The 22,538-nt window shown below is 40.6% G+C and overlaps 1 protein-coding gene and 9 non-coding genes across 10 annotated transcripts; 7 read left to right on the top strand and 3 right to left on the bottom strand.

The window, feature by feature from the left end:
* Positions 1 to 10: 10 nt before the first annotated feature.
* On the top strand, positions 11 to 97 carry trnay-gua (transfer RNA tyrosine (anticodon GUA)). The gene is given in 2 exon segments: positions 11 to 47; positions 62 to 97. It is a non-coding gene; the product is annotated as a tRNA-Tyr (tRNA).
* Positions 98 to 181: 84 nt separating this feature from the next.
* trnae-cuc (transfer RNA glutamic acid (anticodon CUC)) lies at positions 182 to 253 on the bottom strand. Its single transcript has one exon. It is a non-coding gene; the product is annotated as a tRNA-Glu (tRNA).
* Positions 254 to 550: 297 nt separating this feature from the next.
* Positions 551 to 623, top strand: trnas-acu (transfer RNA serine (anticodon ACU)). The gene has a single exon. It is a non-coding gene; the product is annotated as a tRNA-Ser (tRNA).
* Positions 624 to 2,080: 1,457 nt separating this feature from the next.
* Positions 2,081 to 2,152, top strand: trnae-uuc (transfer RNA glutamic acid (anticodon UUC)). Its single transcript has one exon. It is a non-coding gene; the product is annotated as a tRNA-Glu (tRNA).
* Positions 2,153 to 2,240: 88 nt separating this feature from the next.
* On the top strand, positions 2,241 to 2,327 carry trnay-gua (transfer RNA tyrosine (anticodon GUA)). Its single transcript is given in 2 exon segments — positions 2,241 to 2,277; positions 2,292 to 2,327. It is a non-coding gene; the product is annotated as a tRNA-Tyr (tRNA).
* A 988-nt stretch (positions 2,328 to 3,315) lies between these two features.
* trnae-uuc (transfer RNA glutamic acid (anticodon UUC)) lies at positions 3,316 to 3,387 on the top strand. The gene has a single exon. It is a non-coding gene; the product is annotated as a tRNA-Glu (tRNA).
* Positions 3,388 to 3,475: 88 nt separating this feature from the next.
* On the top strand, positions 3,476 to 3,562 carry trnay-gua (transfer RNA tyrosine (anticodon GUA)). The gene is given in 2 exon segments: positions 3,476 to 3,512; positions 3,527 to 3,562. It is a non-coding gene; the product is annotated as a tRNA-Tyr (tRNA).
* Positions 3,563 to 3,646: 84 nt separating this feature from the next.
* Positions 3,647 to 3,718, bottom strand: trnae-cuc (transfer RNA glutamic acid (anticodon CUC)). Its single transcript has one exon. It is a non-coding gene; the product is annotated as a tRNA-Glu (tRNA).
* A 297-nt stretch (positions 3,719 to 4,015) lies between these two features.
* On the top strand, positions 4,016 to 4,088 carry trnas-acu (transfer RNA serine (anticodon ACU)). Its single transcript has one exon. It is a non-coding gene; the product is annotated as a tRNA-Ser (tRNA).
* A 3,748-nt stretch (positions 4,089 to 7,836) lies between these two features.
* On the bottom strand, positions 7,837 to 22,037 carry LOC110439545 (uncharacterized). The gene is made up of 3 exons (XM_068220161.2): positions 21,995 to 22,037; positions 21,388 to 21,537; positions 7,837 to 13,287 (listed from the first exon to the last, which is right to left on the bottom strand). The coding sequence occupies exons 2-3, from the start codon at positions 21,470 to 21,472 to the stop codon at positions 11,570 to 11,572; spliced, it is 1,803 nt and encodes a 600-aa protein (XP_068076262.1). The 5' UTR covers positions 21,473 to 21,537; positions 21,995 to 22,037; the 3' UTR covers positions 7,837 to 11,569.
* Positions 22,038 to 22,538: the final 501 nt, after the last annotated feature.

The raw sequence follows: 22,538 nt of genomic DNA, 5'->3' as shown, positions 1-22,538 counted from the left end.
GTCCCGTAAGCCTTCGATAGCTCAGTTGGTAGAGCGGAGGACTGTAGGTGGGATGATGGCAATCCTTAGGTCGCTAGTTCGACTCCGGCTCGAAGGACATCTTTTGCGCTCGAGCCGCTTTCTTGCCTTCGCCAAGTCAGTTAACCTATCCTCAAAGTTCAGTATGGAGGTGAAAAGGATGTTCCCTGACCGGGAATCGAACCCGGGCTGCGGCGGTGAGAGCGCCGAATCCTAACCACTAGACCACCAGGGAAGGTCTGCGTGAAGGTTGGCCTCAAGTCTAGCTGTGGGCCTCCACCCAGGTGTGCTGCAGCTGCTCTGACAAAAATAACTCTAATGTTTGCAACCTCCTCCTGGAGAAGAGAAAGTCTCAGAGCCTGGATCACAGTTCTTCTTGGGAGGGACTGTCACATGCTCGGTGTAAGAGCATCCTATCGGCACCACAACTTGCCATGACAACAAAGCACAGCATGCGTTGAAGGAACTCCATGTTCACCGAGCCGTGTCCTCTTTCCAACGACCATGCTAATGAGCACTGCTGATGCGGACTGGGCCAGTGGCGCAATGGATAACGCGTCTGACTACTGATCAGAAGATTCTAGGTTCGACTCCTGGCTGGCTCGTCCAGGATTTTTTTGCGTTGCTCTCAGTGCAGTGCGGTCGCGGTTTGCCCCTGCCGGAGTTGTTCGGTTCTACTCTGGAGTGAATCGAGTTTCTGGGGCCGCCAGCACAGAGCCTGTGGGGTGCTCTCCTGGGTTCAAAGGCTGCCCCAACCGCTCTCATGTCTTGGTCCCGTACATCCCTCAGGACTTCCAGAAGAAACCAGTACAGCCACTCTCCTGGGAAGACAGCAGTGACAGCTTGTAAACCAAAATGTTTGCTGTGAGGCTAAGGCGTTCTACTGCAGCACAGATACGCATTCGAAAAGCATACAATATTCAAAAACAAAGTGCCAACCTAAAACAAGATTGCAGTCAAAATGACCACCTCAGACAAGTGTGAGCAATGTTTCAGTCTATGTTATACGTCGGCAAATATGCCACACAGTGCAGACGCTCATACTACTGAAAAGGAAGTTACCTGACTGAGAAAGGTATAAATAGAAATCGGAGCCTGCTCCAAACGACCTGGTCAGCCCCAAGTGGGCTGTAAAAACCTCCTGGAGTTTTCATTCATTTAATGTCTGGTACAAGACACTGCGTCCAACCAGTTATGTTTGAATGTCAAACCTACCCCAATCCTTAAACCAACCTCACAGTTTCCTGCTGTGTTTTATCAACCTCCCAACCTACCCCAACTCTTAACCCAACCTCACAGTAACAAACCTCCATGTGGGTTTCATTGATTCAATGTCTCGTACATGGCACAGAATACAACCTATCGCAGTTTATTAAAATCACACCTACCCCAGCCCTAGGCCCAACCTCACGGTAACCTGCTGTGTTTTATTCAATTTTACTCCTACCCCAACCCTAAACACAACCTCAGAGTAAGCAGTTTATATATTTTTTTATTTTTATGAATGTCTACTACAGCCACATCAATCGCAAACCCAGCCTACGTGCGGCATAAGTGCCTACCACTTAGAGGTCATCCAGCCGACTTGCAGTGTAATCTCCTCCACTTGTAGGTCTCTGAGCTGCAGCAACACCTAAGGGCTCTGACCCACAGACACAAAAGAAACCATTGCTTTTAACCTACTCTTGGAGAGGAGAGAGTCTCCGACCCTGGATCTCAGGTCTTCTATGGAGGGACTGTCAGGAATCCTGTAAGAGCATCCCATCCACACAACCTCTTGCCATAAAAACAAAGCAGAATGTGTGGTGAAGGAACTCTGGGTTGACAGAGCCTTGTCCTTGCTCCAAGCAATGTGCTAACAAGGTGCTGAACAGAGTGACGGCGGCACAAAGGTTAGCGCTTATGACTACGGATCAGAAGATTCTCGGTTACGGAAACCAAGAAACTGTGTATGAGAGAGTGCGTAAGTGTATGAGTGGCACTTGTGCAAGTGGAGCAGGGACGTGCCAGCGATCAGAATGAACTGGAGTTTGTGCCAAGACTGGGTTTCAAGAGTGGCAGTTCCCATATGGTCTAGCGGTTAGGATTCCTGGTTTTCACCCAGGCGGCCCGGGTTCGACTCCCGGTATGGGAAGGCTTGAGTGCTTTTGCTTCTGTCCTTTTTGGCCAGCGGTCGGACTGCAGCTACATTATAGGATGTGGTTGTGGAACTGCCCCGTAAGCCTTCGATAGCTCAGTTGGTAGAGCGGAGGACTGTAGGTGGGATGATGGCAATCCTTAGGTCGCTGGTTCGACTCCGGCTCGAAGGACATCTTTTGCGCTCGAGCTGCTTTCTTGCCTTCGCCAAGTCAGTTAACCACTCCTCAAAGTTCAGCATGGAGGTGAAAAGGATGTTCCCTGACCAGGAATCGAACCCGGGCCGCGGCGGTAGGGCGCCGAATCCTAACCACTAGACCACCAGGGAAGGTCTGCGTGAAGGTTGGCCTCAAGTCTAGCTGTGGGCCTCCACCCAGGTGTGCTGCAGCTGCTCTGACAAAAATAACTCTAACGTTTGCAACCTCCTCCTGGAGAAGAGAAAGTCTCAGAGCCTGGATCACAGTTCTTCTTGGGAGGGACTGTCACATGCTCGGTGTAAGAGCATCCTATCGGCACCACAACTTGCCATGACAACAAAGCACAGCATGCGTTGAAGGAACTCCATGTTCACCGAGCCGTGTCCTCTTTCCAACGACCATGCTAATGTCTACTACAGCCACATCAATCGCAAACCCAGCCTACGTGCGGCATAAGTGCCTACCACTTAGAGGTCATCCAGCCGACTTGCAGTGTAATCTCCTCCACTTGTAGGTCTCTGAGCTGCAGCAACACCTAAGGGCTCTGACACACAGACACAAAAGAAACCATTGCTTTTAACCTACTCTTGGAGAGGAGAGAGTCTCCGACCCTGGATCTCAGGTCTTCTATGGAGGGACTGTCAGGAATCCTGTAAGAGCATCCCATCCACACAACCTCTTGCCATAAAAACAAAGCAGAATGTGTGGTGAAGGAACTCCGGGTTGACAGAGCCTTGTCCTTGCTTCAAGCAATGTGCTAACAAGGTGCTGAACAGAGTGACGGTGGCACAAAGGTTAGCGCTTATGACTACGGATCAGAAGATTCTCGGTTACGGAAACCAAGAAACTGTGTATGAGAGAGTGCGTAAGTGTATGAGTGGCACTTGTGCAAGCGGAGCAGGGACGTGCCAGCGATCAGAATGAACTGGAGTTTGTGCCAAGACTGGGTTTCAAGAGTGGCAGTTCCCATATGGTCTAGCGGTTAGGATTCCTGGTTTTCACCCAGGCGGCCCGGGTTCGACTCCCGGTATGGAAAGGCTTGAGTGCTTTTGCTTCTGTCCTTTTTGGCCAGCGGTCGGACTGCAGCTACATTATAGGATGTGGTTGTGGAACTGCCCCGTAAGCCTTCGATAGCTCAGTTGGTAGAGCGGAGGACTGTAGGTGGGATGATGGCAATCCTTAGGTCGCTGGTTCGACTCCGGCTCGAAGGACATCTTTTGCGCTCGAGCCGCTTTCTTGCCTTCGCCAAGTCAGTTAACCTCTACTCAAAGTTCAGCATGGAGGTGAAAAGGATGTTCCCTGACCGGGAATCGAACCCGGGCCGCGGCGGTGAGAGCGCCGAATCCTAACCACTAGACCACCAGGGAAGGTCTGCGTGAAGGTTGGCCTCAAGTCTAGCTGTGGGCCTCCAGCCAGGTGTGCTGCAGCTGCTCTGACAAAAATAACTCTAACGTTTGCAACCTCCTCCTGGAGAAGAGAAAGTCTCAGAGCCTGGATCACAGTTCTTCTTGGGAGGGACTGTCACATGCTCGGTGTAAGAGCATCCTATCGGCACCACAACTTGCCATGACAACAAAGCACAGCATGCGTTGAAGGAACTCCATGTTCACCGAGCCGTGTCCTCTTTCCAACGACCATGCTAATGAGCACTGCTGATGCGGACTGGGCCAGTGGCGCAATGGATAACGCGTCTGACTACTGATCAGAAGATTCTAGGTTCGACTCCTGGCTGGCTCGTCCAGGATTTTTTTGCGTTGCTCTCAGTGCAGTGCGGTCGCGGTTTGCCCCTGCCGGAGTTGTTCGGTTCTACTCTGGAGTGAATCGAGTTTCTGGGGCCGCCAGCACAGAGCCTGTGGGGTGCTCTCCTGGGTTCAAAGGCTGCCCCAACCGCTCTCATGTCTTGGTCCCGTACATCCCTCAGGACTTCCAGAAGAAACCAGTACAGCCACTCTCCTGGGAAGACAGCAGTGACAGCTTGTAAACCAAAATGTTTGCTGTGAGGCTAAGGCGTTCTACTGCAGCACAGATACGCATTCGAAAAGCATACAATATTCAAAAACAAAGTGCCAACCTAAAACAAGATTGCAGTCAAAATGACCACCTCAGACAAGTGTGAGCAATGTTTCAGTCTCTGTTATATGTCGGCAAATATGCCACACAGTGCAGACTGGGCCAGTGGCGCATACTGTCACCTGTAAGTTGTGGTTATTCTTGGTTACACCGGCCAATCACGTTCTGAGTTGGAACCAAGATTTTTTTTAATTCTTGGTCATGCTGGCCAATCACGTCCCGAGCTGGAACCAAGATTCACCCTATTCTTGGTTACGGCAGCCAATCATGTTCCGAGTTACAATGAACGCTATGGCCAATCAGAGCCCTTATACCATTTAAGATTTGTACTGTAATAACAGAATTCGTTGCAGATTAATTCGGACAACAATTGCAAACTAAGTATTTTTATAACAAGTTGGTTTAAATGAATAACCATTACAGTAACGTTGAATACTATTCACTCTATATTTACTTTTACTTGATTTAAACTGTCCTTTAATTCCTTTCTAACCTCTACTTCTTCATGTGCTTTTGCTTTTTGTATTGATTTACTCATTTTAATCGTATACTTATTAATTTCATATTTTGTGTTATCCCACCATAGTCTTTTATCTTCATGATGCAACTCATTTTGTATTTCAGTATTTATCAAGTCCACTATTGCCTTTCTATAAGGTTCTCCTTTTAAAATTTCTGTATTTAAAATCCATATCCCTTTTCCTCTTTCGGTTTCATTAAAATCAATCTTCATTAATAAAAACTTGTGGTCGCTTAGCGCTGTTTCTTTAAAATAAACACTCTATAAAATCACCCAGTTTTTCCTTGCATAAAATAAAATCAATCCTACTTTGCTTTAAGTTACCAGCTACTAAATGTCTTCTTGAATATTCTCTTTTTCCTTCATTCCTTACTCTCCATATGTCCACTTCTTTGTGCTCTGCCATTAGTTTCTGCAACTCTTTTCTCCCAGTGTCATTCCTAAAAACCATGCCATCTGCTAAATCAGTTCTATTAAAAACCGTGTTAAAATATCCAATTAAAATAGTTTCTCCCCATAAAATCATTAGATCATTTATGCAGTTTAAAAAAGTCCTTCTTTTCTTTTTTTGCTACTGGAGCATGAATGTTACATAATGTTGTATTATTTTCTCTCATTCTAATAGCAAGGCATTTTCCCTCTTTATCATTGTATATTTCTTCCACATCATTCTTTATATCTTCTTTGACTAAAATAGCGACCCCTCTTCCCATCCTTCCATCACCATTGTTATAAAATATTTGCCCCCACCATCTCCTTTTAAAATCTTCCATCACGCCATTATTCCAAATCAAAAATTATTCTAAATTTTAATAAGAGTATTATCTTAATCATATTAAAATCGGAGTATTGGTGTCTTATGTAAATGTACTCAGTACGTCTGGTGAAGTCGCGAGCTGTCAAAGACAGGGCATTACTCTGCCTTTCAGCATGAGCCCTCCAAGTTTAGCGTGTTTCCTCATTAAACGCAACGAAAGCGTATACTTTGCGTTGTTGTGTCAGAATCCTTGTGAAATACAGTAATTCTTTAGGACGCTTAGTTTAAGCAAATTTGATGAACTTGATCATGCGTGTTGAATCTGAGGGGAGTCGCTCCAGTATGGAAGGGCATTGGGGCCAAAACATCTGCAGCGCGTTGTGTGTGTCTGTCTGTGTGTTTGTCTGTGTCAGGCCCGTTGAGGGGTGTCAGGGGTGGAGTGAGCGACGTATCTGAGTAGGGGCGAGAGGGGTGTGCAATGTATTTAACGACTGGTTTGCAAGAAATTATCATTCATTTGCGGGCATTTGGGAGTCTCTGTGCACTTGCGGGATACTCCTAGTCTTAGCAACTGGATGAATGTAAAGGAGGATTAAGCAAAATTGTTTCTACTCTACAACTAATGTTCTCAACTCACAGCAATAAAACTTTACAATGAGTGCAACAGTTTGTATCCTATAGTTTATTATTATAATTTTTCATTTTCCATATCTGCAATTCCTGTATTTTGGCATTTTTTTGCAGTCCACTTAGAATCCAACATGGAAATCAATGTTTTCTTTATTGGCATTGATTGTTTTGAAATTTAAATGTCATTTACATGCCTGTGTTTTAATTTCTTTAATAAATATGGCTGTCAAGCCAGGATCTTGATGGTTTATTGTGGGTATGTTGTTTGCATGAAGAAATCTGTGTTACAAGTTAAACAAAAATTCTATTAAACAATTATATTTTGAATTTAAATTTTTTTTTCTCTTGCGTTTACATTAATTTTACATTTAAATAGGCAAAATTACAAGTTTCAGTATTTTAAATGTGATTAATCGCGATTATTTTTTTATTAAAAGGTGCGATTAATTAGTTAATTTTTTTTAATCGATTGACAGCACTAATATATACAGGGAAAGCTGCCCTCATATCGAACACACACTCACATATGCATAGGCTTATATTATTATTTTAAAAAGTAACAGAAAAAAGGGCACTTTCTCTCCAGAAGTGCTAACGCGCCATATGTCGTGGCCATGCAAGATCACTTTGTTTCATGCGCGCGTTAGTTCATGCCAGATCTGTATATACATTTACCTGATTTTATTTTTTTACTTTTTGTTGCCTTGTCACCTGCTAAAAAAGCGGGGGATGTAGCTTATTGTGTGTCAAGTGACGTAACGGAAGTGGGTGGAGCTAGAGGGGAACGTCGGTGGTGGGAGCGACAGAACAGAAAAGCTTGTTACTGCTGAAGAACGTAATAAAAATAAGCTAGAAGCTATTACTTGTGTGTGTGTGTGTGATCATCTAACATCTACACAAGCCATCCAACTTCCCCTTCCACCACTACAATGTCCATCCATCCATCCATTTATTCATTTTATTTTGTGAATGTGTTATTTTTCAGGCTGATCTCAGAAATACAGTAATTTTTACTGACAGAATTTTAGGTGCAGGCTAGGACTGTCTCTGCCATTTGCAGATAACGTTGTCTTTTTGGCTTCATAGGACATGGAACTTCAGCATGCAGTAAGTGGGACTGTTTGCTGCTGAGTGTGACATGGCAGGGAATGAAACAGCACCTCTAAGAAACCATTGTGCTTGACTGGAAAAAGGTGGCCATCTCCAGTTTGGAGGAGAGTCCTTACCCCAAATGGAGTTTAAGTATCAGTGTTTTCCATGAGGAATGGAATGTGAGATTTAAAGATGGATCAGTGCAGCAGCAGCAGTAATGCAGTTGATGTGGTTGTCTGTTGTGGTGAAGGATCTGAGACGAAAGGCAATGTTCTTAATTTACTGCTCATTCTAGGTTCCTACTCTCACCTATGGTCATGACTGAAAAGAACAAGATCTTGGATACAACCGGCCACATTTTGCGAAGTGTTATGACCCGCTTGTTAGAGTCGCACCATAAGAGTGCCAACAAAATAGCCTGAATGCAAATTATTTATTATAAAAGTAACTCATAGAACAAACAATCAAAGCAACCAACAAATTTCTAGGGATAATAATGACGATAAAGAACTTAGGATAAAATCACAACAACACTTTAACTACATGACAAAAGTAATGCAAAACAAAACCATAAGGTTAAAGAGTCAATGAGATGGCAGGTCTTGACATGTGGACTCCTGAGTAGCCACAGCGTCCTGGGGTAGCTAGCACAACAACTTTTATATACCCATTGATGAGTAATGCAGGCATCCAATCAGAATTTACCACATACTCCAATCTGGAGTCTTGGGATCATCACAGTGTATAAATATTGTAAAACTTAATACCTGTCGCTCTGCCTAAATCATAAAATATTCATCAAGTTTGTATTCTACTCAAAGTAAATGCAGTAAACTAGAAAAAATCTAGAATCTAAAAGTAAAGAAACTTCACTAATAAAAGCTGCAACTAGGGTTGTAACAATATACCGGTATGACGGTCTACCACGATTTGAACGTGCACGATTATCATACCATGAACAATTGCATATCAACGGTTTTAACCCTTGAAGACTGAGACAGCCGCCCGCGGCTAAAAATAAGTATTGCTCTTAAATGTTTAATAACTTTTGATCCGCTGATCCGATTCATACAGTTCAAAGATTGGCATAAAGAAGAGAATCTCATCTTTCCAGTGCTGTATCACATAACATTCGCGGAACAACACTGATTTGACAAAGAAACGCTCGTCACTGTGTCTCCAGACAAACCAGACATGATACATTGATGCATTGTCCCTCCTCCATGCCCAGATTGGTTCAAACTCGCTATATCACAACCAATAAGCATAGGTTTCGCTTTTGTTTGTGGACCAACAATGAGCTTTTTGAACAACACAGAATGAGAGATAGGCATACATTTATGCGCGGCTAAATAAAACGCAAAAAAAAAAAAAGTTTTGCATGAAATAATTCTCATACTAAGTACTTTTGCATGCTAAGCAGCACAGAAACATGACAAAACAGTGACACAGCAAAGAGGAACTGCTGCTCTTGCTGTTTTCAAAAGACGCAAATGAAGGTGCAGCTGTTTGTCTGCATTGCAGACAACCATATCCAAATCCATATCCACAGACAACCATATCCATGCTGGCACATAAAACCTAAGGATGTTCCATATTGAATCTAGCTTCGTTATGTAACTATTTATAGTATAGTAAATATTTATATCTATTTTTTTTTACTGAAGATTTGCACCATGTTTATTTGGACTTTGACACATTATTTATTATTTTCTTATTTTTTTATTTGTTCATTGTACAAGTGGACACATTCTCTCACCTCAGCGGTCAAGATTAAGTCCTGAAAATCTCAACATGCTTACATTTCTTCATCACAACCTAGACTGAAAAAAACAACGCTTTAAATACATGTTTACAGCTATAAACTTGGTATTGCACTTTTGGTCTCCCATTTATCCTGCTTATAAGGAAGGACAGTTTTAAGTTTGTTTTTGTCTAATCTTAAAAGACCTTGCTTGTTTATTCCTTCTAATTTAATTTATTAAAATGGGAAATTTTTCAGTTTATTTTTATAAAAGACTTCTATAGTTCTATTAAAATGGTTCTTTCAAAAGTTTGTTGAAATAAAACCTTTGTTCAGTCAGAAAACGTGTTCTTATTCTTTTCAGGGTCTTTGCTATGAGAATTACTATTTAATACCGTATACCGCGAAACCGTCAAACCGTGGTATTGTTTTAGACGATTATCATACCGTAAAAAATTCATACCGTTACAACCCTAGCTGCAACACAGGACAATTGAATGGGCTTTTAAAACTTGAGGCCCTGGTATACTGCAAACTAAGCGTCCTAGAGCTCCACCTTCTTTGATGTGCGGTGTCTTCCCAGTGATGTCTCTCATTCAGGGAGTCAGACAGTGAACATCATCTAAAACAACACTAGCTACATGAATACACTGGAGAGAGTACAAATTTATCTGCACTGGTACAATCACTTGCAAAGAGATTTTAAGCTGCAGAGGAGCTGTTGGCCAGATATTTATGACAGTTCTCTCAGCCACCACCACGGTGTTTACGGTAAACGCGAGAAGCGCAACACATTTACAACCCCACCTACTGCAGTGTAGGAGTGTTGGAAAACAGTATACTGTCACTCAGCCTTTTCAAACATTATTCAGACATGAAACATCCAGTGCACAGAGAAAATTTTTGCTGCATTCATGTCATGTGTGCAACTTTTTGTCCATGTGTTTCTTAAGCTGCGCCGAATGATTAAAACTCTGTAGACACTGATCAGATCTGTACGGTTTCTCTCCAGTGTGAATCCTGTTGTTTTCAGATGTGATAACTAATTAAACCTCTTGTCACAGTGTGAACACTTGTACGGTCTCTCCAGAGTAAATTGTCTGGTGCAGTTTCAATTTTGGAGCTGTAATAAGTCTTCTCACACTCAAAGCGCATATACTCTTTCACATCAGTGTGGATTTTCATGTGTTTATTAAGGTTTGCTGATCGGTTGAATCTCTTCCCACACTGAGTGCATGTAAATGGTTTCTCTCCAGTGTGGGTCTTACATAGTCAAGTGATGCAATTTCCAAGGTCAAAGTTCACCAAGCTTGAACCTTGCAAGGCAGTGAATTGCAAAACTTGATGCACAAACTTACGTTTCCAGTCTGACACATTTGCGTGCGTATGAATGGAAGTCTATGGAGAGAAAAATCCGGTGTGACCTCAGACCCCTTTTTTATCCTCCTTACACTGGCTGCCTGTTAAGTTTTGTATTAAATTTAAAATAGTAATTCTCACCTATAAAGCTCTAAATAATCTAGCTCCTGTTTATCTTCTGTCTCTCTACAATCCAACTCGCTCTTTAAGATCTCAAAACTCAGGGCTTCTGGTAGTACCTAGAATAGCAAAGTCGAGTAAAGGAGGTCGAGCCTTCTCTTTCATGGCTCCTACACTCTGGAATAGCCTTCCTGATAACGTCTGAGGCTCAGACACACTCTCATTTCAAAACTAGATTAAAGACCTATCTGTTTAGTAAAGCATACACTCAATGCATCACTTAGCGGGTTTCCAAACAAGTTTCTACATCTTGCTTATATACACTATGAACAGCAGCTACGCTAATTATTCTTTTTTTATTTTCTTCATTTCCACCTGGGCATACTCATCCCGAGGTCCTCAGATTATGCGGAGTCACTGATTGGATCCAAGACCAGCGACGAGATGATCCCAAGGTTTCCATATCCGGGACCAGGCCGTATCCTGAGCTGCTGCTGCGCTGATGGTCGTGGGGAGTAGAGAACATGAGACTGATTCCAGTGATGCTCCAGGGACAGACGAGTCTTTGCTGAGGCCAGCTTCCAGCCTCCACTGCTGAGACTGAAGCTCTGCACAAGACTTTTGGCCAGCGGAGAAATGAAAATGGTCGTGCCCAACTGAGTCTGGTTTCTCTCAAGGTTTTTTTTCTTCACTCCTATCAGTAAAGTTTTTTTTTTTCCCTCTCCGCTGTCGCCACTGGCTTGCATGGTTCAGGATTGGTAGAGCTATGCATCAATAGATTTGCTCTTCAGTGTTTGGACTCTCAGTAATGATTAAAACCACACTGAACTACCCTGATCCAATTTATTATGACCATTTATGTGAAGCTGCTTTGACACAATCTACATTGTAAAAGCGCTATACAAATAAAGCTGAATTGAATTGAATTAAGTGCAAGTGAATGGTTTCTCCCCAGTGTGGCACATCATGTGTAGAGTAAGGGATGATGATTCACTGAAACTCTTCCCACACTGAGTACACGTGAATGGTTTCTCTGCAATGTGGATCCTCATGTGTCGATTAAGGTGTGATGATTTGTTGAAACTCTTCCCACACAGAGTGCATGTGAATGGTTTCTCTCCAGTGTGGATCCTCATGTGTAGATTAAAGTTTGATGATTGGCTGAAACTCTTCCCACACTGAGTGCAAGTGAATGGTTTCTCTCCAGTGTGGATCCTCATGTGTTTATAAAGTGATGATGATTGGCGAAAACTCTTCCCACACTGAGTGCACGTTATTGGTTTCTCTCCAGTGTGGATCCTTATGTGTTGATCAAGGTATGATGAGCGGCTGAAACTCTTCCCACACTGAGTGCAAGTAAATGGTTTCTCTCCAGTGTGGATCCTCATGTGGTGATTAAGGTGTGATGAGCGGTTGAAACTCCTCCCACACTCAGTGCATGTGAATGGTTTCTCTCTAGTGTGGATCCTTATGTGTTGATCAAGGCGTGATGAGCGGTTGAAACTCTTCCCACACTGAGTGCAAGTAAATGGTTTCTCTCCAGTGTGGGTCCTCATGTGTTTATTAAGTGATGATGCTCGGCGGAAACTCTTCCCACACTGAGTGCACGTAAATGGTTTCTCTCCAGTGTGGATCCTCATGTGTAGATTAAAGTTTGATGATTGGATGAAACTCTTCCCACACTGAGTGCATGTGAATGGTTTCTCTCCAGTGTGGATCCTCATGTGTAGATTAAAGTTTGATGATTGGCTGAAACTCTTCCCACACTGAGTGCATGTGAATGGTTTCTCTCCAGTGTGGATCCTCATGTGTTTATTAAGTGATGATGCTTGGCGAAAACTCTTCCCACACTGAGTGCACGTTATTGGTTTCTCTCCAGTGTGGATCCTTATGTGTTGATTAAGGGTTGATGAGCGGTTGAAACTCTTCCCACACTGAGTGCAAGTAAATGGTTTCTCTCCAGTGTGGGTCCTCATGTGTTTATTAAGTGATGATGCTTGGCGGAAACTCTTCCCACACTGAGTGCACGTAAATGGTTTCTCTCCAGTGTGGATCCTCATGTGTAGATTAAAGTTTGATGATTGGCTGAAACTCTTCCCACACTGAGTGCAAGTAAATGGTTTCTCTCCAGTGTGGGTCCTCATGTGTTTAGAAAGGGATGATGATTGGCGAAAACTCTTCCCACACAGAGTGCACGTTATTGGTTTCTCTCCAGTGTGGATCCTTATGTGTTGATCAAGGTTTGATGAGCGGTTGAAACTCTTCCCACACTGAGTGCAAGTAAATGGTTTCTCTCCAGTGTGGATCCTCATGTGGTGATCAAGGTTTGATGAGCGGTTGAAACTCTTCCCACACTGAGTGCAAGTAAATGGTTTCTCTCTAGTGTGGATCCTCATGTGTTGTTTAAGGTATGATGAGCAGTTAAAACTTATTCCACACTGAGTGCATGTGAATGGTTTCTCTCCAGTGTGGATCATCATGTGAATCTTAAGTTTGCTTTTGCTTGCCAAAATCTTTCCACACTGAGTGCAGGTGAAACAATTCTTGTCTCTCCTTTTCAAAATACCATCAGTCTGTAAATGAGTTTTTTCCTCAATTTTGATATGATGTTCCTCCTCTTTCCTCTCATTCTCTTCAATTAGGTCTGAAATAAATAAATAACAGATCAATTTTCATTAAGTCTAAAAATCTCTCATCAAAAGCTGAAAAGTAAAAAGACACTGGAAACATTGGCTACACACACTTATTTTGATGCATGTTAAATGTAAAATAAAATCAGATCATATTTTGTTCAGTCATTAACCTGTACACATTTAAGCAGATTAAATTCATCTTTATTTATCTACTGCTTTTACAATGTAAATTGTGTCATAGTCGCCTAACATAGAAGTCATTGTAAATTGAAATGCTGTCAGTCTAGTTTTCAGAGTTTCTTACATAATCGATCATAAAAGTAATTTTGGTCACATTGATAAGACACAGATTTGAAAGGTGTAAATGGTGTGACGACCCCGGTATTCTACTTTGGATGTGGAAGATCCTGATTAGGTGCCATGGTTGCTCCCCAATTGGTTCAAAGCATATAAATGCGAGAGTGAGCTAGCTTCTGCAGGATAGTGTGGCTACTGGCCGTCTTCGCATCAAGACCATCTCTTTATTTTGGCAATCTTATGGTTTTGTTTGGCATTATTTATGTGTAGTTAAAGTTAGTTATTTTCATCATATTCACCTAGACATTTGTTTGTTTCTTGATTTGTTGTTTTATTAGTTGTGTATAATAAAGTTGCATATATAATTTTTTTGTTGTCTGAGCTCTTTTATGTTGCACCTCGAACGAGGGGTTCGTAACAATGGCCTATTTTTATTTGTATATATTCATAATTACAACAAAATGTTTTTCTAACATTTGTTTAGCAGACAGGGAATACTATGGATAGAATACTATGGATAAGATACTGTGGATAGAATGAAGGAACCGACAGGGGAAAGCAAAGAAGGAGGTGTTTGTTTCTTTATTAACTCATGGTGAGATAAGAGAAACATACATCCAGTTAGATAATTTTGTTCTCCTGATCTGGAATACCTTATGCTTCGGTGCCAACCACACTGGCCACCAAGAGAGGTCACAGCTGTTATAAATACAGATGTTTGCATCCACCCTCAAGCCAACACACAGAGAAGGGGCTAAGGGAACTGAATGGGAGCATAAGCGAGCAGGAAACCACACACCCAGAGGCAGCGTTTATTGTTACAGGGGACTTTAACAATGCCAATCTCAGGAAAATCACTCCAAAATACTATCACCATATCACCACAAACATGCGTGGTGACCGAATTTTGGACAACTGCTATTCTCCGTTCTGGGAAGCCAACAAATCCCTCCCCCGCCCACCGCTAAGCAAATCAGATGACTCTTTTGTTCTGCTCTTGCCTGCTTACAGACAGAAACTGAAACGGGAACCACCCACCCTCAAGACGTTTCAAAGCTGGACGGACCAATCGAGTTCCATACTTCAAGAATGTTTTGATCATGTGGACTGGGAGATGTTCCGGGCAGCTTCTGATGACGACATTAAAGTTTACTCAAGACACCGTTACATGCTTCATTAGAAAGTGTATAGAAGACATGGTCCCAACAAAAACGGTTCGTATCTACCCCAACCCAAAACCATGGATTGATGGCAAAGTTCGAACAGCCCTATCAGTGTGAACCTCCGCCTATAAATCCACAAATGCTGAGGAACAAAAACAAGCAAACTACAACCTCAGGTAAACTATCAAAGCAGCAAAAGATCAATACAGAGGTACAAGGTAGAGGGGAGGAGTATGTGGCAGGGACTTAATTACATCACAGACTTTAAAAGTAACAAACCCGCCACTGTAAACATTTCTGCATCTCTCCCGGACGAGCAACTTGTTCTACACCTGCTTTAAAGCCCAGGACAGCACCCACACACTGTGCGCTCCCGCGGCCGATACCAAAACCGCCAGCACACTCTGTTTCTGTAGCAGACGTAACGAGATCTTTCCGGAACATCCGGAAAGCTACGGCCCAGATGGCATCCCTGGACGTGTACTTAAAGCATGCGCACACCAGCTAGCGGGGGTTTTCACGGACCAAGGAGCTGGGAGAAGAGAGAACACACCCCCATCACCATCAACGGGACACCAGTGGAGAGAGTCAGCACTTTCAAGTTTCTTGGAGTACACAATGCTGAGGATTTGACATGGACTGCTCACACAGACGTAGTGCTAAGGAAGGCACAACAACGCCTCTTCTTCCTCAGGCGTCTCAGGAGGTTTGGAATAAGCCCTCACATCCTCCGCTCGTTCTACACCTGCACTGTGGAGAGCATCCTGTGTGGCTGTATCACCACCTGGTATGTAAATAGCACCAGCAGCAATCGCAAAGGCCTACATAGGATTGTGTGAACTGCTGGACGCGTAGTAGGAGGTGAGCTTCCCTCCCATCACGACATCACCAGGCGGTGCATGAGAAAAGCCAAGTGAACTATAAGCGACTCCAGCCACCCAAGCCATAGACTTTTCTCTCTGCTACTCTTAGGCAAATGGTTCTGCAGCATCCGGTCGCGCACCAGCCGACTAAAGGAAAGCTTCTTCCCTCAGACTATCAGGCTGATGAACACTTAATACCCCTCACTGCACACCATGTATATGTGGCATGCACTGCACTTTAACCAATACATACCTAAAACAATACTGCCTACAACTATGGGTACACATATCGCTGTCAACAATTATAATGCTGCCAAATTATTTTGTACTATCTGTATTTTGCACTGTCATTATATTTGCACTGTCTGTATTTTGTACTGTCTAGAGCCAGCACCTAAGCTTTTCACTCATCATAGCACACGTGCTGCGGATGATGTGACAATAAAAGTGATTTGATATTCATGGCCATTTTTTCTTCTTTGGCCTTTATTATAGCAACATTTATATATACCCCTACATACAAAACCCACAGATACCTTTCGGGTGCTTCGGATGCTTCTGATAAATGTTTTCAACAGCCCATAAAATGGGTGGAGTAAAGACAAACTTTACCAGTTGGAATGTGCGGAGGCTAAATCACCCAGTGAAACGAAACAATTAAAATCAGTTAAAAACAGTTCAAATCCGATATTGTATATTTACAGGAGACACATCTGTTGAAAAATGACTATTCTAAACTTAATAGAGGAGGCTATACACAAATATATTATTCAAACTTCAATAGCAAAAGTAGGGTCGTTGCTGTACTCATACATAAGAATGTACAGTTTGTCATTGAGTCAAATGTGCTGGATAAAAATGGCAGAAACATAATAATCCAAACTTTTAACATGTCTGTGGTCCTGGCCGATGTGTATGCTCCTAATTGGGACAATGTACACATTTTCATTGATTTATTTTCAATTTTGCCTAGTCTTGACACACACAATTTAATTTTAGGAGGCGAACCTCCTGAATTTTATTCACCTGTGCATCAAACCTATTCCAGGATTGACCATTTTCTCCTGGACAAGCAGTTACGTTCCTTACGCCCCATTCACAAGGGGCATCAGCGTCAACGCTTCCCGTTCACTTTGAATGGGTGATGTCAGGCGTTGCCGAACTGCATTGTGGATTCGTTGACGCTGCAAAAGTTGGGACTTGATCAACTTTTCAAGCGGCGATGGAAGCATCAGCCAACAGATCGCTGTATGCAAATACACCAGCTCAGACTGTGGCCTATTGCTGACTTAATTCATTGGCTATCGTTGCTATGACGATCACGTCAGCCCCAACTTCAGACACGCCCTCTGTCAAGCGTTGATGCTGAAGCCCCGTGTGAATGGGGCATTAATGTCAGCAGTAGAGTATGGTAGTATTGTTATTTCGGACCATTGTCCAGTCTCTCTAAAGCTATGTTTTCAGGCAATGGAATCCTCCAACATACATGGCGGTTTAACTCAAGACTCTTGGCAGACGACGATTTTGTAAAAGTTATTGATGCTTAAATTTATTTTTTCCTTGAGATAAACGAATCCCCAGAGATAAGTTTGAGCATCCTATGGTATACTGTGAAAGCATTTATAAAAGGACAGATTATTTAATATCAAGCTAGCGCAAATAAAAGAATGTCAAAACGGCTTACAGAGATTATGAATTAAATAATACAATTGATCAGCTACACTTAACATCACCTTCCGAAGAGCTCCATTAGAAAAGACTCCTTCTGCAAGCAGAATATGACTCCCTGACAAGTGAAAATGCAGAGAATCTCCACATAAGATCACGCTAGATTCATTATGAACATGGTGAACGAGCTGCCAGGTTATTGTGTTACCAACTGAAACAATCCTCAGCAGCTGGTTTTATAGCCGCAGTTAGTAAGGGTGATGGCAGTATTATTACTGATTAACAGGGAATTAATGATCAATTTAAACACTTTTATAAAACCCTTTGCAGCTCTGAGGTAAACGAAATTGGACGTATTGAGAGCTTTTTCAATTATTTAGAATTGCCATACCTTTGTGATTCAGATCAGTTGGTATTAGAATAAAAAATAACACCTTCTGAAATTGAAAATGCAATTAAAAAATTGAAAACCGGAAAAGTACCAGGCCCTGATGGTTTCCGGCTGAGTTTTATAAGAAGTTTACTGTCAAGCTAACACCACTGTTGTGCAAGGTATTTGATGAAGCTCTTGTTTTGGAGACAATTTTTTCAGGTACTTTCAAGTCCATAGTTTCGTAAAAAAAACACTTCTCTCCTTCCCTGAACCAACCATAAGCATGTTGGATAGATGAATTGGTAAATATGGACCCATATCAAAGGGGTATGATGTCCATGTTATATGAAGTGGTCTAAAGAACTGCCTCCCCTTACCTAAATTATATAAAGCTAAAATAGGAAGACGGACTGGGACTAGAAATATCAGATACAGCCTGGCAATATGCCATAGAACTGGTACACTCATCCCCTGCATTTATTAGACATGGTCTTCTGCAGTTTAGGGTGCTTCTTAGGCTTCACCTATCTAGGAGCAAGCTGGCAAAAACGTATTTCATCTTGCCCCAGATGTGGTTTGGAGCCAGCAGATCTGATGTTCTGGCGATGCCCTAGGTTGCATAAATTTTGGGCCAATATTTTTAGATCATTTTCATCTATATGTAATAGAGATCATTGCCTTTTCTTCTTTATTGGCCAGACGCCTGATTTAGTCATTTAGTCATTTTCTCCTAATATTCTCCTAGCCTGATTCTCCTAAGATGGAAAAAACAAACCCACCATCCCACAAACATTGGAGATTAGAATTGTTATCACATCTTAAACTCGAGCACCTTAAGTACATCATTTGGCAGCCTTTCCTCTCCTACATTGAACGCTCAGAGGTTATTATATCCTTGGTGAGAGTTTATCCCTAGTTTCCTAATTTATTTTATCTATTTTTATTAATTAATTTATTTTTATCTTTCACCCTTTTTCTTTATGGGGTGTATGTCTGTAGCTATGTACCATGATAATTTGTTGTTCAATATGTGTGTTGTGGAAAAATTGAAGACTTTGGAAAAATCTATTAAAATAGTTGAATAATAAGAATGTAAGCAGTACTAAAACATTGTTTTTAGAAGAGAAATAATCCAATTAATCTAGTTACAGTACATGTCTCTGTCGAAGGTCTGTGAATTTAAGCTAGTTATTAATTAAAGAAGAACAAGCCTTTCTCGTATGTGACTTTGTTCTTTGTGTGACTGAAATGTAGGTAATGGGTAAGCAGGATGAGAAAAAATTATATATTCTTCTATTATATATTCCTTCTATGCTAATCAAGGACTTCTGAGACATTGCAAGCATGGGATGGGTCCTCCTGGCTTGGTATAGTTGATCACAGCTCCAGTACACATCTCTGCCATTTGCTTGCAGTAACCATGTGCTTTTCACCATACACAATTCTTCTGCTTGTGATCTTCCTTCAAATAGCTTTATCATGTTTGGTGTCATTTGACAGTTTATGACTTAAGCGTTGTAGTGCTAAAATCAACAGGGACATTGATTGCTTGTATTTCAATATATTTACTATTGGTGAGTCATGGCCTGAGAGTATGTTAATGTTCTCACCCACTTTATCTCCTCTGCTGTGCTCTCATGTTCAGTTCGTTTTGGGGGTTGATTTTCACTCATGTTTAACAACGCTTTGCTCAGGGTATAATAAGGAACGGTAAGTGTTGATTTGGGAGAATGGCTTTTACTCTGCATTTCCTGCACAAGGCTGCGTAGCCTCATTTGCTAACAAAGGCAGTTTCACTGTCTTTGTTGCTCAGCAGTGCATATGTTACAGCTAATTTCTTTATACAGTATGTTAGTTTGTTTCATTCTACTGTCTGTATATTCAAACTTGTAACTTAATAAACAGCTTTACCTGCTTTAAGCTTTGAGATTCTTTCTCTTTATCAATGATAATAACAATTTTGATGGAGTCAGATTAATTACAATGGAGTCAGATAAATAATGGATTTAAACACGCCATCCTTCAACTGCTTTCTGTTTCCGATTATTGGTTCAGAATAGCAGCGTAAGCTCCAAACCTTACAGCTATGTTTCCATCCAAAAATGCCAATTAAATTTATTTGCAAAACTGGAATATCGCATAAAAAATATGCAAATAAATCAGTGTTGTCGGGCGACGAGGAGGCACAGTAGGTGGTGCTGTCGCCTCACAGCAAGAAGGTTGCTGGTTCGAGCCTCGGCTGGGTCAGTTGGCATTTCTGTGTGGAGTTTGCATGTTCTCCCCGAGCTGGCATGGGTTTTCTCTGGGTGCTCCGGTTTCCCCCACAAGATCAAAGACAAGCAGCATTACACTGTTTTAAGGATCTAAAAATGTATTCTTTAAAAAGCAAAAAGATTCCAATAGCGGCGCCTGCTAGTACGTGAGGAATATGGTCAATACTGATAAACTTAACAACATCATATAGTTTAGAAAACTGTACAATGTTTTATAATAATTAATTATTTTAGTGTCCATTTCATTCATCATATTTAAAATTAGTCATCAACATTTTCTGACATACTTTAAATCAGGGTTTCTACAGGTGTCACCAAGTAAAATTTAAGACTTTTAAAGACATTTTTAAGACCATTATGAATGAAATTTTAGACCAAGGAATTTTTCAAATGGCCCAGAAGAAAAAGATTTTTATTTGTCCTATCAAAAATATTTTTTAAATAAAATATTTAATAATACATTAATAAATCAAAACTAATAATAACATTAAAATATTTTAGATATTTCTTAGCAAAATATCTTAAATATTGTGTAAAAACAAGAGAGCTCGACTTGGATCCACACACTTTTTTCCAAAATAGACATTCTTTAAAATAAAAAACTAATTAACAAATGTTTTAAAAGTTTTAAAAACTATAATAAACTAAATCCATTCACAGCAATCTGTCCAGGTGGATATCCTCAGCAGTCTTTACCATTATGATAAACAGAGTTAAAATGACCTTTTTAAATAAAGGTTGAAAGTTTTATTGAGATGGATTGTTGGTGATTGTATGGGTTTTGACCAAATTGGGTAACAAAACATGAACACAGGAAAATGAAGACTTGTTTAAAAAAGCTTTAAGACCTACAGCATAACGTTTCAGTAAATTTAAGACTTTTTAGGGCCAAATTTTAGATTTTGGAATTTAAGACATTTTAAGTCTCCGCAGAAACCCTGTTTAAATACAATAGCCCTGATAATTAGTTATTATAATAAAGATTTAATTCTAACTCTGATACAATCTGTGAGAACTAGTAACAACTACTAGAAACAAGTTTAAACCCATAAAGTCGATGAAAAAAAAGGGAATTTTGATCAACCTGACATATGCAAATGTAAAGTACCAAGCCAACACCATCACTGTAATAGCAGATATCTTCTATGAGAATACTGTAGGTCAAATATTGTCAGCTCAGTTTAACTTTTTATTACTTTATTGTTTTTATTTATTTTATATAGCTACAGTGCTCAAGGGCGCTTTACACACAGTAGGAGAACAAGAAAAGCAATAACCTTAAGAAGGTAGAGAAAATGGGAGACTAATAATACATAATGACAAAAGACATGAGAACAAGTAACAAAAGAAACTCATTCCTGTCTTTCAATGAGTGCTTATGTGCATTTAGGAGAACTAGGCAGCACACTCAAGGCTGCAACATGGATTTAATTTAGTATTCTTATTATTAAAATATATCTGAATAAAAACTAACCTGTTTGTTCCGGCGGATCTTCCTTTTTCACTCTGAATGTTTCTTCAATCTTCACATCTTCACTCTCCTCTTTAATAAACGCCATCTTTATAACAGTGTGTAGATCAGTCGCTTCAGCAGGAGTTTTTCTCTGTGTTTGGACACTTTATCCTGTTTAAAATGAACAAAACAATGAACAGAAACAAAATAACTTCTCTTCAACACTTGCTTCAACAGTTTCTTTATATGAGAGTGATTGACAAAAATAAATCTGGCAAGTCTGAGCAAGAAACAATATCCACAAACAAATGACCTAATAAAAACTAGTCCCCCATTTTATATATATATATATATATATATATATATATATATATATATATATATATATATATATATATATAGAATATTGTATACTTATATTAAAATGACATTATGCTAGTAAATAAATAAAACCTTCATTAAAAAACATTTCTGTTGTTCAAACAATAGCCCTCGATTACTGTTATTAAAATAGTACTTCGTTGTATAAAGGATTAAAATAATAGTCAACCGCAGGTATATAATATCGAAAGGAAAACCTGAAACTTTAATCAATCGGTTTATATTTGTGTAAAGTTGTGAAACAAACCTTCCTCCAGTTGAACCGCAGCGCGGAAGCGGCGCAGCCTTATGACGTCACACAACACGCCAAAATAAAAGTCTTTTTTGTTCAGCTTTTTTGCCACTTACTGTTGCAGTCAGGACATGACAAATTTCACACTCCTTTTCACATCTCACATAACATATCTGCTCTCTCTCTTTCAAATACACAGACATTCAGTATTTGAAGTTGATCAAAACTTTTAATCCAAATACTTTTACACAATTTTAAAAAACTTGTTTAATCTACTAAGTATAAGTGTTTTTTTTTATTGTTGCAAAAAGTTTACATCACAAAACGGAACAATCAACATCGCAAGGCATATTTACCATTACAAATATATAAAATAAATTAAAATTGTTACAACTGCAACAAGGAGCAAGGAGCAGTAGAAAAGATCTATATCAAAGGACAAACAAAATATTCTAACAATAAATATTATGAAAATGAAGTACAGAGAGCTTCAGTTATTTTACTTTGGTTTCTGAAATATTTGAGGCTTTGAGCCAATTTCTTTACCTCAGAAAGAAAA

This window comes from Danio rerio, chromosome 4 (genome assembly GCF_049306965.1).
Source record: "Danio rerio strain Tuebingen ecotype United States chromosome 4, GRCz12tu, whole genome shotgun sequence".
NCBI classification, from domain to species: Eukaryota; Metazoa; Chordata; class Actinopteri; order Cypriniformes; family Danionidae; genus Danio; species Danio rerio.
The sequence above is the reverse complement of the archived record's forward strand: the minus strand, read 5'-3'. Positions and strand labels throughout refer to the sequence as shown.